General features: G+C 46.8%; 1 protein-coding gene across 9 annotated transcripts in view; it reads left to right on the top strand.

Annotated features, from left to right (window-relative positions):
• The window catches only part of LOC117361055 (zinc finger protein 34-like), a 156,173-nt gene that overhangs the window by 69,323 nt on the left and 70,547 nt on the right, over nucleotides 1-16,303 (top strand). For 8 of the 9 annotated variants that reach the window (XR_004539583.1, XR_004539582.1, XM_033945868.1 and 5 more), the window contains exon 4: nucleotides 12,643-12,756. The exons of the other annotated variant lie outside the window; for it this stretch is intronic. Coding sequence is in view for 6 of the 8 variants with exons in the window: in XM_033945868.1 (XP_033801759.1) it covers nucleotides 12,643-12,756 (114 nt within the window). In the remaining 2 variants the exon portion in view is untranslated. The remainder of the gene's footprint in view (nucleotides 1-12,642; nucleotides 12,757-16,303) is intronic. 9 annotated transcript variants of the gene reach the window in all.

The following is a 16,303-nucleotide window of genomic DNA, read 5'->3' as shown; positions in this document are numbered from 1 at the left end:
CAGTCAAGAATATGCTGCCTGCTTGTCTTGGGATAAAGCACAGTTACTTACCGTAACAGGTGTTATTCAGGGACAGCAGGCAGATATTCTTGCGTCCCACCCACCTCCCCGGGTTGGCTTCTTAGCTGGCTTATCCTAACTGGGGACCGCGCGCCTCCGTCGGGCAGGAAGGCACTCGCGCGTGCGCGGTGCGGCCTGCTAGAACTTTCCAAGTTCTTAGAGTGCAATCACTCTAAAATTGTCCGTACCGGGGCTCCGTCGGTGCCATCACCCATCAGCCTGCTGTCCCTGGATAACACCTGTTACGGTAAGTAACTGTGCTTTCTCAAATGGAAGACACCAGCACCCGCGATTTTCCTCCGTCACTCTAGCAGCTACTCACACTGCCGCCATTTTGACCACTCCCCCCTCACCGCTTCGAGGAAGTTCTTTTTAATATAAAAATTTATTTAAAAATTATAAAATTACTAAATTATAAAATTAATTGATTATGAAATTATAAAATTGATAGGGAGTAATAAAATTAACAAAGAAACAGAGAGGAGGAGGTTTTTAAGCCAATGAGGTAGCTCATGAATACAGCCTGCTTGAAAGCTAATGAGCAGTGGCAGGCTGTGAGTCTGAGGCTCATTCCTCCTTTCCTTGTGGTATCCTTTGAGCTGAATACATTATGATAGCATAACACTATATTGAAAGTTAATCCCTTTTAATTAGGGAACAAGTGAATATATCCCTTAGGTGTTTGGAGTATTGAACTTCCCCTGTACCTCCTTGTCATGAAGTTGTTCAAGTATGTTGATTGCTTTGGGACTAAACTGAATCTGTCTGTAAGGGGGATGAGCATGTGCTCAGAAAAGTGTGTAGCTTTCTGCAACTCCTGGATTGAGGGTTGGAATTGAACACCTAGCGTACTGAATCCTACAGGTACTAACAAGAAGATTATTGAAGTTGAAAACCTAATCTTCCAATTTGTTTCAAGTATATCTTAATGATTACATTACATTAGCGACTTTTATTCTGCCTTAACCTTGCAGTTCTAGGCAGATTACAGAAAGAGAAGCTGGACATTGGCAAGAGATTAACAATAATTGGAATTATTCATGGGGCCAGGTGTGAATAGGTATGGCATTAGTTTGACTTGACATATTTTTTGAATAGCAGGGTTTTTATTTCTCTTCTGAAGGTCTTATAATCAGGCGTTGTTATTAGAAGGTTGGAGATGTAGTGGTCACGTTTTGCTACCTGAGTTGTTAGAAGGCCATTATATATTTTTTTGCATTGTGTGCCTGTGAATGTAATGTAATCTCTCCCATCACACCTTCAGTGTATGAACATAAGAACATTAGCAGTGCCTCCGCCGGGTCAGACCATAGGTCCATCCTGCCCAGCAGTCCGCTCCCGCGGCGGCCCAAACAGGTCACGACCTGTCTGAATCACCAGAAGGGGCCCCCTTGCCACCTTGGTTTCCCATTTAAGTCCTATCTTCCCATCGAAGTCCTAACCCTCTGGTTTTGCACATGCACGACCTGGTTGGGTTTCTATACTTTTTACCTGGATACCTCTCTCAGTATCCCACGATCCCTTTATCCCTCAGGAATCCGTCCAATCCCTGTACCGTACTCTGCCTGATCACTTCTCCGGTAGCGCATTCCAAGTGTCCACAACCCTTTGGGTGAATAAAACTTTCTTACATTTGTTTTGAACCTATCTCCCTTCAGTTTCTCTGAATGCCCCCTCGTACCTGTTGTCCCCTTCAGTCTGAAGAATCTGTCCCTATCCACCCTCTCTATGCCCCTCATGATCTTGAAGGTCTCTATCATATCTCCCCTGAGCCTCCTTTTTTCCAGAGAGAAGAGCCCCAGCCTATCCAACCTCTCAGCGTATGGGCAGTGTTCCAGCCCTCTTACCAGTTTCGTTGCTCTCCTTTGGACTCTATCAAGTACCGCCATGTCCTTCTTGAGGTACAGCGACCAATACTGAACGCAGTATTCCAGATGTGGACGCACCATCGCTCGATACAATGGCATGATGACTTCCCGTGTCCTGGTTGTTATGCCCCTCTTTATGATGCCCAGCATCCTGTTGGCTTTTTTCGAGGCTGCTGCGCACTGTGCAGATGGCTTCAGTGATGCATCCACCAGCACACCCAAATCTCTCTCAAGTCTGCTGTCTCCCAACAATGCTCCCCCCAATTTGTAGTTGAACAACGGGTTCTTTTTCCCTATATGCATGACCTTGCATTTTTCCACGTTAAAGCGCATTTGCCATTTGTTTGCCCAGTCTTCCAGCTTGTCCAGGTCTCTTTGCAGGTCCTCACACTCTTCCCTGGACCTAACTCTGCCACACAGTTTGGTATCGTCTGCAAATTTTATAACCTCGCACTTTGCCTCCTTTTCCAGATCATTGATAAATATGTTGAAGAGTAACGGCCCCAGCACCGATCCCTGTGGCACACCGCTCGTGACTCCCCACCAGTCAGAATATTGGCCCTTTACTCCGACCCTATGCAGTCTACCCGACAACCAGTGCTTGATCCATCTGTGCACATCCCTTCCCACCCCATGGTTCCACAGCTTCCTAAGCAGCCTTTCATGTGGCACCTTGTCGAAAGCCTTTTGAAAATCGAGGTAGATGATGTCTATGGGTTCCCCATTGTCCACCCGACTGCTTATTCCCTCAAAGAAGTACAGAAGGTTCGTTAGGCACGACCTTCCCTTACAGAATCCGTGCTGGCTTGTTCTCAGTAGGCCATTCTTCTCGATGTGCTCGCAAATGCCGTCCTTGATCATAGCTTCCACCATCTTCCCTATAATTGAAGTCAGGCTCACTGGCCTGTAGTTCCCGGGGTCACCCCTCGATCCCTTCTTGAAGATAGGTGTGACATTCGCCAATTTCCAGTCCTCTGGTACCTCTCCAGTTTTCAAGGATAGGTTGCAAACATGCTGGATTGTGCCCGCTATTTCTTGTCTTAGTTCCTTCAGAACCCTTGGGTGGATCCCGTCCGGGCCCGGTGATTTGCCGCATTTTAACCTGTCTATCTTCTTGAGGACATCCTCCTTACTTACCTCTATGTGCTCCAATTTTTCGGCCTGTTCCCCACTCATGAGCTCCTCTGAGTCCGGTATATTAGATGTGTCTTCTCTCGTGAAGAACACGAGAAGAACGTGTTCAACCTCTCAGCTACCTCTTTATCCTCCTTTATCACTCCCTTCCTATCCCCATCGTCCAACGGCCCCACCTCCTCTCTCGCTGGTCGCTTCCCCTTTACGTAACTGAAGAATGCTTTGAAGTTTTTCGCCTCCCTGGCCAGCCCCTCTTCGTATTTCCCTTTTGCTTTTCTAACCTCTCGGTGGCATTCCTTTTGGCATTTCCTGTGCGTCTGGAGATTTTCCTCCGTTGGGTCCTTTTTCCATCTCCGGAAGGATACTTTTTTGTCATTTATTGCCCTCTTTGCTTCAGTTGACATCCAAACCAGGTCCTTTGACCGCTTGTTCTTGCAGCCTTTCCTGAAACTGGGGACGTACATTCTTTGTGCTTCCTGCAGGGTGTCCCTGAATAGGATCCAGGCGCTTCCTACAGTCTCCATCTTAAAGATGTTTCTGAGCTTCCTCCCCACCATTTCCCTCATAGCAACATAGTTTCCTTTCCTGAAGTTGAGCGCAGTTGTTGCGGTCCTCCTTACTATGGGTGTCCCCCTTTCTAATGTGAATCTGATCGCGTTGTGGTCGCTGTTGCCTAGTGGTCCTCCCACTTCTACCCCTCTTGCAGGCCCCCCTGATCCGTTTAGGATGAGGTCAAGAGTAGCACCCCCACGCGTTGGTTCCGTGACTAGTTGCTCCATGAAGCAGTCCCTCACAGCTTCTACAAATCCTGTTTCCCTAGTGCAGTTGGAGTGACCCGTACTCCAGTTTATCCCCGGGTAGTTGAAGTCCCCCATCACTGTTACACTTCCAGTCCTGCATTCCTGTCTCAGTTCAGCTTCCAAGTCGTGTCCGACTCCTTCTGGCGTACCAGGTGGGCGATAGTACAGCCCCAGCTTTATGCCTGCACCCTTGTTTCCCGGCAATTTGACCCATAGCGATTCCAGCCCCTCTGCCTTCGTTGCCATATCCATCCCGACCGAGTAGATAGAGTCCTTTATATATAGTGCTATGCCTCCCCCCTTCTTGTGGGTCCTGTCCCTCCTGTAGAGCTTGTACCCCGGCAGCGCCACATCTCATTGATTCTCCTCCGTCCACCAGGTTTCTGTAATTCCAATTATATCCAGGTCCTCCCCCTTGGCCACGACTTCTAGTTCACCCATCTTGGCCATGAGGCTTCTTGCATGTGCGTATAAGCACCGCAGGTCCCGTCGTTTTTCCTCCACCTCCGCATTTACCTGGTCCGCCTCCCCTTGAATTCTGGGCAGTTCTCCTGTTCCCTGTGCTTCTGTTTTGCCTTCAGCCTTTACCCTCGTAGCTTTCGGCTTCCCCACATTCCCGCCACCCCACTTCCCCGCTTTTCCTCTGGGTTTTCTAGCCCTACCGGCCCCCTCCTGGGCTATCATCCCTTGAGCCTCTGTTTGATCCCCCTCGCCTTGTGGCACCCCTATACTGCCCTCAGCTTTCGCCCTCGTGCCATCCAGTCCCCCTGTGTCTCCATGCCCCTTAGTCTCCTCCCAGCAAGCTCCCTTTACCTGATGTTTCCCTCGCTGTCTGATCATAAGATCCACCGGTCCCTCTACTTCCTCCTTGCAGTCAGCCCGTTCAGCATCTGTTCTGGATACTGTTGTCCGAAGCGTCAACATCAGATCAGCTGTCGGCTTTATCCCTCTCCTCAGTTTAAAGCCCTCTCGATCTCCTTCCTCACATTGGCTGCCAGTAGTCTAGTTCCCGCTGTGCTCAGGTGCAGGCCGTCCCGCCGGTAGAGCTTGCTCTTTCCCCAGAAGGATGTCCAGTTCCTCACAAAGTGGAAGCCCTCCTCCTGGCACCATCTCCTCAACCATGCATTCACAGCCTGGAGGTCTGCCTGCCTCTTTGCATCTGCTCTCGGTACAGGCAGGATCTCTGAGAATGCTATCCTCCGGGTACTCCGCTTCAGCTTTCGTCCCAGGACCCTGAACTGGTCAGTCAGTGTGGCCATGCTGAAGTTCCTCCGGCTCACATCATTCGTTCCGACGTGGATTATCACCGCAGTCTCCTCTGTCTCTGCTCCGTCCAGGATCCTCTCGATCCTATCAGTGATGTCTCGTGTCTTGGCCCCTGGGAGACAAGTCACTAGCCGGTCCTCCCTTCCTCCAGCTACGTGACTATCTACCTCTCTCAAGATCGAGTCTCCCACCACAATAGCAGACTTCCCGTTCCTCAGCAACCTCTGTCTCAGGTCCGTGTCCATGGTGTAGTGCGGTGTCTCTCCCTCGGGGTCCCGGTGAGTCACGGTCTCCTCCTCTTGCGTGGTTCCTCCGCTAGGTCCTTCCCCGGTGTCGCCTTGTGGATCCTGGGTCTCGTCTGCCGACATCCGTCTGTGCAGCTGCTGGTCCCGTTCCTCCACCTTCCTATAGGCCTCCTCGATGAATCTCTCGAGGTCCCTCACCTGTTCCACAATGGGGCCTGCTCCGTCAGTGTCCTGGGTTGACCAGCTCGTCTCCTCTGTGGTGCGCAGTCCCTCCAGTCCCTCTAGTTCCTGGACCCTGACCCTCAATCTGCCGACCTCCATCCTCAGGCTTTCCAGTTCCTGACACCGACTGCATATGTACTCCTGCTTTCCCAAGAGGAGTAGTCGTACATATTGCACTCTGTGCAATATACCGGAAAGTACCTCTGGGATCCTGGGTCCTCCATCGCTCTCGTAAAGTGCTGGTGTACTCCTGCTGTGAGTAAGAGAGAGAGAAAGGAGAAAGAGAAAAGAAAGTGATTACTTGGCGTTTCTGGCTCCCTCGCAAGGCTCCTTCGCAAAGGCGCTCTCGCTAAGGCGCTCGCTGTGCGCCGAACGGCTGTGCGCCATTGGCACGCCCCCTTTTAAGGGGGAGCCCGGGCGCTGACGCTGCCTCTGACGTGGTGGGGTGGGCGGAGCTTACTCTCGCCGCTACCCCCGCTGGATCGCCCGTCTCCGCCCGACTCTGCTTGGCCTCTCCGCTTCTCTGCTGCTCCTCTGAGCCCCTGCTGCTGTCTTCGGTCAGAGAAGCAGCCGCGCTCGGCTCGACCCTTTTAAGGGGAGCCCGGGCGCTGACGCTGCCTCTGACGCGGTGGGGTGGGCGGAGCTTACTCTCGCCGCTACCCCCGCTGGATCGCCTGCCTGCCCGCCTCCGCCCGACTCTGCTTGGCCTCTCCGCTGCTCCTCCGAGCCCCTGCTGCTGTCTTCGGTCAGAGAAGCAGCCGCGCTCGGCTCGACCCTTTTAAGGGGAGCCCGGGCGCTGACGCTGCCTCTGACGCGGTGGGGTGGGCGGAGCTTACTCTCGCCGCTACCCCCGCTGGATCGCCTGCCTGCCCACCTCCGCCCGACTCTGCTTGGCCTCTCCGCTTCTCCGCTGCTCCTCCGAGCCCCTGCTGCTGTCTTCGGTCAGAGAAGCAGCCGCGCAGTGCAATGGTGGTTCCTTCTCCACAGCCTTCACACTATCAATTGGTGTACCTCAAGGCTCTGTCCTGGGACCGCTCCTTTTCTCAATCGACACTTGCTCACTTGGAGCAGTGATCTCCTCCTACAGCTTCCAGTATCACCTCTATGCTGATGACTCCCAGATCTACCCCTCTACTCCAAATATCTCTACTGAAACCCAGACCAAAGTCTCTCAGCCTGCCTGTCTGACATTACCGCCTGGAGTCTCACCGCCATCTAAAATTGAATATGGCTAAAACAGAATTGCTCATGTTCCCGCCTAAATCTACCTTTCTGCTTCCCTTGTACTCCGTCTCTGTGGACAACGCCCTCATCCTTCCTGTTTTGTCTGCCCATAATCTTGGGATCATCTTTGACTCCTCTCTCTCCTTCACCGCCCAGATACAACATATCGCTAAAACCTGCTGCTTCTTTCTCTATGATATTGTCAAAATCTGATGCTTCCTCTCTGAGCACACTACCAAAACAGTTATTCACGCCCTCATCACTTCGCCCTGCAACTCCCTACTCTCAGATCTTCCGCTTAGCCATCTCGCTCCCCTTCAATCTGTCCAGAATTTGGCTGCTGGACTCATATTCTGGGAGAGCTGCCTTACTCACGCTACATTCTCTCCTAAAGTCGGTACTCGGACTGCTGCTGTTCAATGTATTTATAAATGATCTAGAAACAGGGACGAAGTGTGAAGTAATAAAATTCGCAGACGACACCAAACTATTTAGTGGAGTTAGGAATAAAGAGGACTGTGAAGATTTACAAAGGGACCTGAATAAACTAGGAGAGTGAGCGAAAAGATGGCAGACGAAGTTTAATGTAGAGAAATGTAAAGTCTTGAATGTAGGAAACAGGAACCCGATGTACAGCTATACGATGGGAGGGCTGGTAATGGGTTAAAGTAGCCTAGAAAAGGACTTGGGAGTACTAGTGGACAAGACAACGAAGCCGTCGGCACAGTGCGCAGCGGCCTCTAAGAAGGCGAACAGAATGCTAGGTATTATCAAGAAAGGTATTATAACCAGAACGAAAGAAGTTATCCTGTCGTTGTATTGGGCAATGGTGCACCCGCATCTGGAGTACTGCGTCCAATTTTGGTCTCCGAACCTTAGGAAGGATATGGAGATACTCGAGAGGGTTCAGAGGAGAGCGATGCGACTGATAAAAGGTATGGAAAACCTTTCATATGCTGAAAGATTAGAGAAACTGGGGCTCTTTTCCCTGGAAAAGCGGAGACTTAGAGGGGACATGATAGAGACCTATAAGATCATGAAGGGCATAGAGAAAGTGGAGAGGGACAGATTCTTCACACTTTCGAAAACTACAAGAACGAGAGGGCATTCGGAAAAATTAAAAGGGAACAGATTCAGAACCAATGCTAGGAAGTTCTTCTTCACCCAAAGGGTGGTGGACACCTGGAATGCGCTTCCAGAGGGTGTGATAGAACAGAGTACAGTATTGGGGTTCAAGAAAGGATTAGATAATTTCCTGAAGGAAAAGGGGATAGAAGGGTATAGATAGGGTATTACTATACAGGTCCTGGACCTGATGGGCTGCCGCATGAGCGGACTGCTGGGCATGATGGACCTCTGGTCTGACCCAGCAGAGGCACTGTTTATGTGCTTAAGTCACTTCATTGGCTTCCCATTTGTTTCTGAATACAATTCAAAGTCCTCTTACTGACCGACAAATGCACTCACTCAGCTGCCCCTCACTATCTCTCTTCACTTATCTCTTCCTATGATCCCACCCGTTTGAATTCCGCTCAGCTGGTAAGTTCCTCATATCTGTGCCTTTCTCTTCAACTACCAGCTTCAGACTTCGTCCCTTCTGCCTTGCTGCACTGTATGCTTGGAACAAGCTGCCTGAATCCCTACGTTGGCGCCGTCTCTGGCAGTGTTCAAGGCCCATTTAAAAGCCCACCTCTGAGAGTGCTTTCGACTCCTAACTCCTCTCACCTTGGGCTCTGCATCCCCTACCCTCTGTTTTGTCTGTCCAAGTTAGATTGTAAGCTCTTCTGAGCAGGGACCATCTATAAATGTCAAAATGTACAGCGGTATGCCTTTCAGTGCTATATAAGTGATTAATGATGTCAGTGCATTCCACTCTCCCTTGACCATCCCTTAGGACTTCTACAATAAGCCACCTAATCAAGCCTCCATCTGTTGCCTGGGATATTAATGTGGTACTCTTTGCTATCATGAGCCACTGACAATTTGCTCTCTCAAATTTCTCATTTGGAAAGTTGTTTTTTTCATTGCCATCACATCTGCACGCCGAGTGAATGTGTTGTGTCCTGAATGAAGCTGATGTAAAATGTTGTAAATATTTCTCACTGCACCAGAGCACTTCCTTGTGAAAATGAATTGTTACTATGAAGCAGACAATAATTTGTAAACAGTCTCTATCAAAATGGTTTTCACTGCAGAAGACTGAATTCTGATAAAGAACTTGGTACTGCTAAAAGATTACAGCAGTCGATGATAGTTGAAAGAGTTCCCACAGAAGGGTTGGAACAAAACAGCCTTGATGTGCTGCTATGCAAGATCTGAGCAACGGGCACTGTGGATCATAAGCCAGGAAGCGGATGACTGTGCTCGATTCGCACACAGGAGCACATTGATGTTGTATGCAATCTTGTACTGAGCCAGGAGGATGCACAGCAAGCACACCAAACTCGCTAAATAGCAAGAAAAGCAGGATTAAGCCAGATAACTATGGTTAGGGTAATTCATGATGATCTGAAATTAAAGTGTCTTAAAAAGTATCATGCCCAAGAGTTAACTTTACACACAAAAAAACCCCCCCTCACGCCTGAAATGGTGCAAACAGCTTTTGTCTAAGTACCTAGACCACAGCGTCGGCTTCATCTGATTTACAGTAGCTCTATCGATTAACACACAGATTGATCGCCTATACATGCCTTCAACATGAGGTTAATGCCAAATGCTTATTATGGACTAGTGCTGCCTGATTTCAGGGAAAAAATTTTTGATTTGATTCAGCTTATTGAATCAATTTTTTGATTCGCTTTTCCTGCCCAATCAGGCATTTTTTGGGAGTTCTTTTTTTTCCAAACGTTCTGGCAGGTTTATTTTGTAGCCTTTCTATTCACCCCACCCCCCTTTTCCCTCTCCAGCCCAATTTTTCCTCTCTCTGTTAGGTCCTAGCTCATGCTCGCTGTCTAACAAGCTCTGGCAGGATACACTACTACTTATCACTTATATAGCGCTGAAAGGTATATGCAGCGCTGTACATTTTGACATTTATAGACTGTCCCTGCTCGGAAGAGCTTACAATCTAACTTGGACAGACAAACATGACATATAGGGTTGGGGATGCAGAACCCAAGGTGAGAAGAGTTAGGAGTTGAAATCACTCTCAAAGAGGTGGGCTTTTAACTGGACCTTGAACACTGCCAAGACGGAGCCCACTGTAGGGATTTTGGTAGCTTGTTCCAAGCATACGGTGCAGCAAGGTAGAAGGGACAGTCTGGAGTTGGCAGCCAAAGAAAAGGGCACAGCAAGGAGGGACTTACCAGCTAAGCGGAGCTCACGAGGGGGATCATAAGGGGAGATAAGTGAAGAGAGAGAGACATTTCAAATCTGACATATTGTAATTACAAAATAGAAAATAAAATTATTTTTTCTACCTTCCACTGCCATATCCAACATTTGTTTCTTTCTTACTGTCTATCATCTCTCTGTCTCTCTGCTTTGTGCCCTGAGTCATTCCTCTCTATTCCCCTCTATACAGCATCTTTCCCTTCCTTCCCTCCATTATGATGTGAACCGTCTCTCCCTACCCTCCACCCTATGTTCAACATTCTCCCTGTCTCTTCTCCATTCATGTCTCCCTTCTCTCCAGGATTTCTTCCTCACCCCTTTTTACCTCTTCTCCACCCCAACAATTCTTCCTCTCTCTCCCCATGTGCAGCAGCTTTCCTCCCCTCCCACCCATTCCCCCTGTGTAACAGCTTTATCCCCCCTTGTGCAGTAGTTTTCCTTCCATCCCTCCCTCTCATCCCCCTGTGCAGCAGTACCCCACCGACTCTCCCATCATGAGATCTGACATAACTCTGAGGTATCTTAAGGCAGCGGTGGCACTCTGAACAGGCTATTCGCAGTCTTCCTCTGCTAAATGTCAATATGTACAGTGCTGTGTACGCTTTTCAGAATCTGTACGTCATCATGGCAGAGGGAAGGACCTGCTAGGGCAGGCCACGAGCAGCCTGTTCAGAACAATGCCGCAGCTGCTTTTGGAGGCCTTGGAGGCATGTTAGGTTTAATCGTGTGTGTGTGTGGAGTTAGTTACTGAATTGGTGAGTCCAGTTTTCTCAGACAATGAATGGATTCACCAAAGTGAATCGGTGAATCAGGCAGCACTACTGTGGACCCGCCTGACCTTCAGCCAATCAGTCATGGTCTCGGTCACAATCTCGAAACTCAAATTCACAGATCTGTGCTTCATCGATCCTGGAGTTAAGATCAATGGCGCATACTACCAGGACATCCTCTTGATGCAGAAGCTGTTGCCAGTGATCTGTCACATGTCAGGAGTCTACTTTATCTTCCAACAGGACAATGCCCCAGCATATTTGGCAAAGGAAACCGTAGAACTGCTACATCGGGAGACCCCAGACTTCATTGGTCCAGACCTCTTGGCCTATGAATTCACCAGACCTAAACCCAGTTGACTACCGGATCTGAGGGCTGATACAGGAACATGTCTACCAGATAATTGTATCTTACATCAAAGACCTTAAACAGTGCCTCATCTCTGTTTGGGCTGAGCTGAAGCAGAGTGTTAAGTCCGTAGATCAGTGATTGCCAGGGCTGAGGGGTGTCCCTTCGTGCAAAGAGAGCGCACTTCGAGCATCTGCTTAATTGAAGCATTACTTTTTGACTTTACATTTTTCTGCAAAGTATGCCATAAAACTTTTTGATGTGTTTTTATTCATTTTCACAAGATAGTGTTGTGGTGTGGTGGGAAATATTTACATTTTACTTCAACTTCATTCAGAACATGACGTATTAAATTTCATAATAATTGGCTGAGTTCTGTGGAAGATACGATTTAAAAAAACATTTTGGTGTGGTTTTTGTTCTTGGTTCACAGTATATATCCATTATTCTCATCCAGAGTCATGATCCTGGCAGCTTGGGAGTCCCACATGTGAGAATATAATTCTTGCTTGTCCTTGGAGAAAGCAAAGACGCTTACCTGTAGCAGGTGTTCTCTGAGAATAGCAAGCATATATTCTTACAACCCGTTCATCTTCCCTAGTTGGTTTTTAAGCTTTGTTACTGAACCAATGGTCCCGCAAGCCAACGTTAAATGGGAAGGACCGGTATGTGCATTGTATGGGCATTCTCTTAAAAAGTTTAATGTGACAGTGCACTTGGTAGTGTCCATTCCGGGTTCCTTGCATATATTACCCATATGTGATAATATATACCTGCTACAGGTATCTTTGTTATCTCCACAAGATGGAATACTAAGGAGGAAGTCAGAAAAAAGGCCATCTTAGGTAAAGCAAAATATCTTGTAGGTACTTTGTGACTGGCAGATTAAATGTATGCCTCAGTAGTGTGGGCACGATAACTGAGCAGATCAGATGAGCCAGTTGGCCTTTTTGCCATTAATTTATTGTCTTAAGTGGTCAGAAATGATTACTTGGATTTATATTTTAGGTTTAAGTACTCTACCTTTTTAAAATCAAACCCAAGATGAGGTAGGTACTAATAAAAGCAGTTATTTGCTGCAAAGAGCTTAGAAATCTGTACCCTGAGACAGTAAAGGGTTGAGGATTTACCCAAGATCATAGTATCAGTAGAGAAGTATGTTTTAAATCAAAATTTCCATGGTTTACTGCCCATTGTCATAGCTATTAGGCTGTTCCACTTGTCAGGTCTTTGCATACCCATACTAATATACTAACTGCAGCAGGCTATTGTGATGCAACAAATGGTAATAAAGCCCGATGTCACACTCTAAGGAACTGTTAAAACTAGTGTGAATACCTGTGTCCTTACACTCTGCCTGTCTTTCTTAAGGGTATGGAATCCTTAATCCTGATGTTCTATTCAGATTTAAAAAAGAGGAAGACCCATATTACAGGAGCCAGCAAAAATCCAAGGGAAAAGAAAGAGTTGTTGATCTTAACACAGGTAAGAGATAACACAGTAAGTGACAGCAGATAAAGACCCTCACGGTCCATCCAGTCCTGCCCAACAAGGTAACCAGAGCCTTGCCCAGTTACCAATATTTAAATGCTGGTTGCAAAGTCACCACCATGCCAACCATATAGGCAGTCAAACATGATGGGGATGGTATGTAGTATATTGCTGATAGTATTCAACTTACCAGTCAAGATGCCATCTTCTTTCTAAGCTACACAGTATCCCCACTCACTGTATGTGACAATAAAATCATCAAACCTCCAACTTGCTGGATTTGGCCATGCTTCTTTGTCTCTTGCCATGTGTGAGACACAAACTGTACAAGTCTGTCCAGTATCAAGCTCCAATCCCCCATGCTGGATTTGGCCATTTCTCTGTTTCTCACCACGTGCAAGACACAGATCATACAAGTCTGTCCGACATTGGCATCTGATCCTCCATGTTGGTTTTGGCCACTCTTCTTTGTCTCTCACGTTTTGTGGGACAGACCATTCAAGTCTGTCTGGCATCAGCCTCAGCTCCCACTATTCTTGCCCAAGGTAACACCTCAACAACCGTGTTGCGTTTCTATCTCCTTTCTATTTAAGCATCTCTTGTGTCTATCCCACATGTTTTTTAATTCATTCACAGTGTTGGACTCTACCACCTCTCTTGGAAGGGTAATCCAAGCATCCACCACCGTCTCTCTGAATATTTCCTGACATTGCAGGGAGGTAGACTCAGGAGTAATCTCCATCCATGTCCTCTAGTTCTACCACCTCTATGTCTCTGAAAGAGGTTTGTTTGAATATTAATATCTTTCAAGTACTTAAAGGTCTATATCATATCACCTCTCCTTTTTTCCAGTGTATACATATTCAGGCCCTTCAGTCTCTTCTCATACACTTTATGGCACAAACTCTGTACCTTCCGCTTCAAGTCTTTTTATATCCTTGTAGTGATACAGCCTCGAAGACTGGACACAGTACAAGTTTTAAGTTTATTAGATACTTGATATACCATCGATCAAGGTTAGCTAAATGGTTTACAATAAGATCATTAATAAATATATAAAACCAAAACTCTTAAAATATAGGGCTTTCATAGACATACTAAAGTAACATGAAACAAAGAGGGAGGAGGAATACATAATTATATTGCAAAAAAAAGGGAGGGGAAGAACAAATTGGAGGGGATATCCTTATTTAGGTTAGATGGTCATCCTCGGAGGGATAATCGGGGTCAAGTGGTGAAGCATGCTTACATAAGAATGTTTTGAGTTTCGATTTAAATTTTGTTTATGAAGATTCTAGACTGAGTACTCCAAGTGGGGCCTGAGTTTGAGTGATCCAGAGCTACTGGAAAATTATTTTTATTTGTAGTAATACTTTATAAACAGAACTGGCATTTTGAGATTATCTAGCTGCATATTAAGAAATTTTATTTTATATTCATACACACTTTCAGCTCTTCCTGTCTATTAGGGGCATCTTTGTTATAGTTGTCCACAATTCTAACCATATTTTTCACCACTTTGGTCTTCATTCCTTGGCATTTCTCCATTAATGTATTATTAACCCCAGTATAGTAACTGAAACATAAGAATTTCTCTCATTGGTAACGCTTTAATTTAATTCTTAATTTAATTCTTATATACCGCTAATAACCGTGAGGTTTCTAAGCGGTTTACAAAAATGATGCATTAAAGATACAATAAATAAAAAACTAAATAAATAAGATAGGTACTTGGAAATTCCCTAACTGTCCCAAAGGCTCACAATCTAACTAAAGTACCTGAAGAAACAGTATGAAAAATAAAAATAAAAAGACAGAGGTAGAGATAGAGATAGAAATGAAATATTCCAACAAGTAATGAATAAATAATTTAAAGATAGAATTAAAATAATAATTAAAGTAAACAAAATAGAGATAAAAATAAGCATAGAGAGAAACAGAAACACACTCCAAAAAAGCATCAAGATCTTTGACTTGTAATTATTATGATCATTTAACACCAGATCTTAAATGCCTTTCTGGAATACATCATATCCCTATCCCTCTCCATACCCACCTCCATCTCCACTCCAATTCACTTCAACCACCATTCCCATTCTATTCTTTAACTGCCGTCAACCCCAATTCCGATGGCTATCATCTGGGTCCTGAGTTTCCTCCAAGAACAGGCGGCATTTCTGGCAAGGTAATCTCCACTGCTGCCGCACATGATGCGAGATCCTCAGAGGTAGACCCTTCGGAATGGGGGAGGAGTGAAGATGGTGTCGGGTACCCTGCTGGAACGGGCTCCCGAACCGACCGTTGGTCTGAGCGTCGGACTGCAGCTCTCCTCTGTCGGCTCTCCCCTGCTGGAATGGGGGAGGAGTGAAGATGGTATCGGGTGCCCTGCTGGAACGGGCTCCCGATCTGGCCACTAGTGAAACTGGCAGTTGGTGCCGAGCACCGTCAGCGCTACTCCTCCTGTAGTTCTCTCCCCTGCTGGAACGGGGGAGGGGTGTAGATGATGCTAGGTGCCCTGCTGGAAAGGGCTTCCGATCTGGCCACTAGTGAAACTGGCAGTTGGTGCCGAGCACCGTCAGCGCTGCTGCTCCTCCTGTAGTTCTCTTCCCTGCTGGAATGGGGGAGGAGTGAAGATGGTATCGGGTGCCCTGCTGGAACGGGCTCCCGATCTGGCCACTAGTGAAACTGGCAGTTGGTGCCGAGCACCGTCAGCGCTGCTCCTCCTGTAGTTCTCTCCCCTGCTGGAACGGGGGAGGGGTGTAGATGATGCTAGGTGCCCTGCTGGAAAGGGCTCCCGATCTGGCCACTAGTGAAACTGGCAGTTGGTGCACTAGTGAAACTCTTCACTTAAGAAATACAGCAATCTACTTGTCAGGGTATGGAAATGATTTGCAGATTTCCTGCAACCACAATTATCAGCTAACAACATTGCACTGACATAGAGCAGTGAGTATCAAAGTCTGTTCTCCAATTTCAGCACTGCCATGAAATGTCTTATGTAGAGGTCTAGATTCCAGTGCTCCCTAATTACCATGTTGAAGTGGAATGGTTGGATGCAAAATTCTCAGTTGAACTGAGCAGCCAGAGTTGCACTCAGTAATTTGACTGGCATGGACCACTAATTGGTCAGTTACTTAAACTTATTTGATGAGTGATGAAATGCTATGGAATCCTAATGGGGAACCTTGGCGAGAGAAGATTTGGGATAAGAATCCCTTTCACTTGTGCTGTGACATGGTAAATCATTTTTGTATGAAGAGGAAGCCAAAAAGATGACAAGACAGCCTTCCACAAAATGTATACAATATCTGTTATGGGGTGCCACACTGCAGTGCCTCCCCTCATTAGAGGTATAAGATTGTGTATATTTTATACATATCATGACTGGAAGAAAGCATTCTGAGCCAGGGTGCACTAGGTGTGATTCCAGTCTCAAATTTATTTTAACGATTATTATTCTTAGCTTTCTTCTAGAGCTCAGAATAATCTAGAAATGGGTAGCATGTCAAGTTGAGCATGGACGATTTTTTTCCCTTTGAAG

Source organism: Geotrypetes seraphini, chromosome 5 (assembly GCF_902459505.1).
Source record: "Geotrypetes seraphini chromosome 5, aGeoSer1.1, whole genome shotgun sequence".
Taxonomy (NCBI): domain Eukaryota; kingdom Metazoa; phylum Chordata; class Amphibia; order Gymnophiona; family Dermophiidae; genus Geotrypetes; species Geotrypetes seraphini.
The sequence above is the reverse complement of the archived record's forward strand: the minus strand, read 5'-3'. Positions and strand labels throughout refer to the sequence as shown.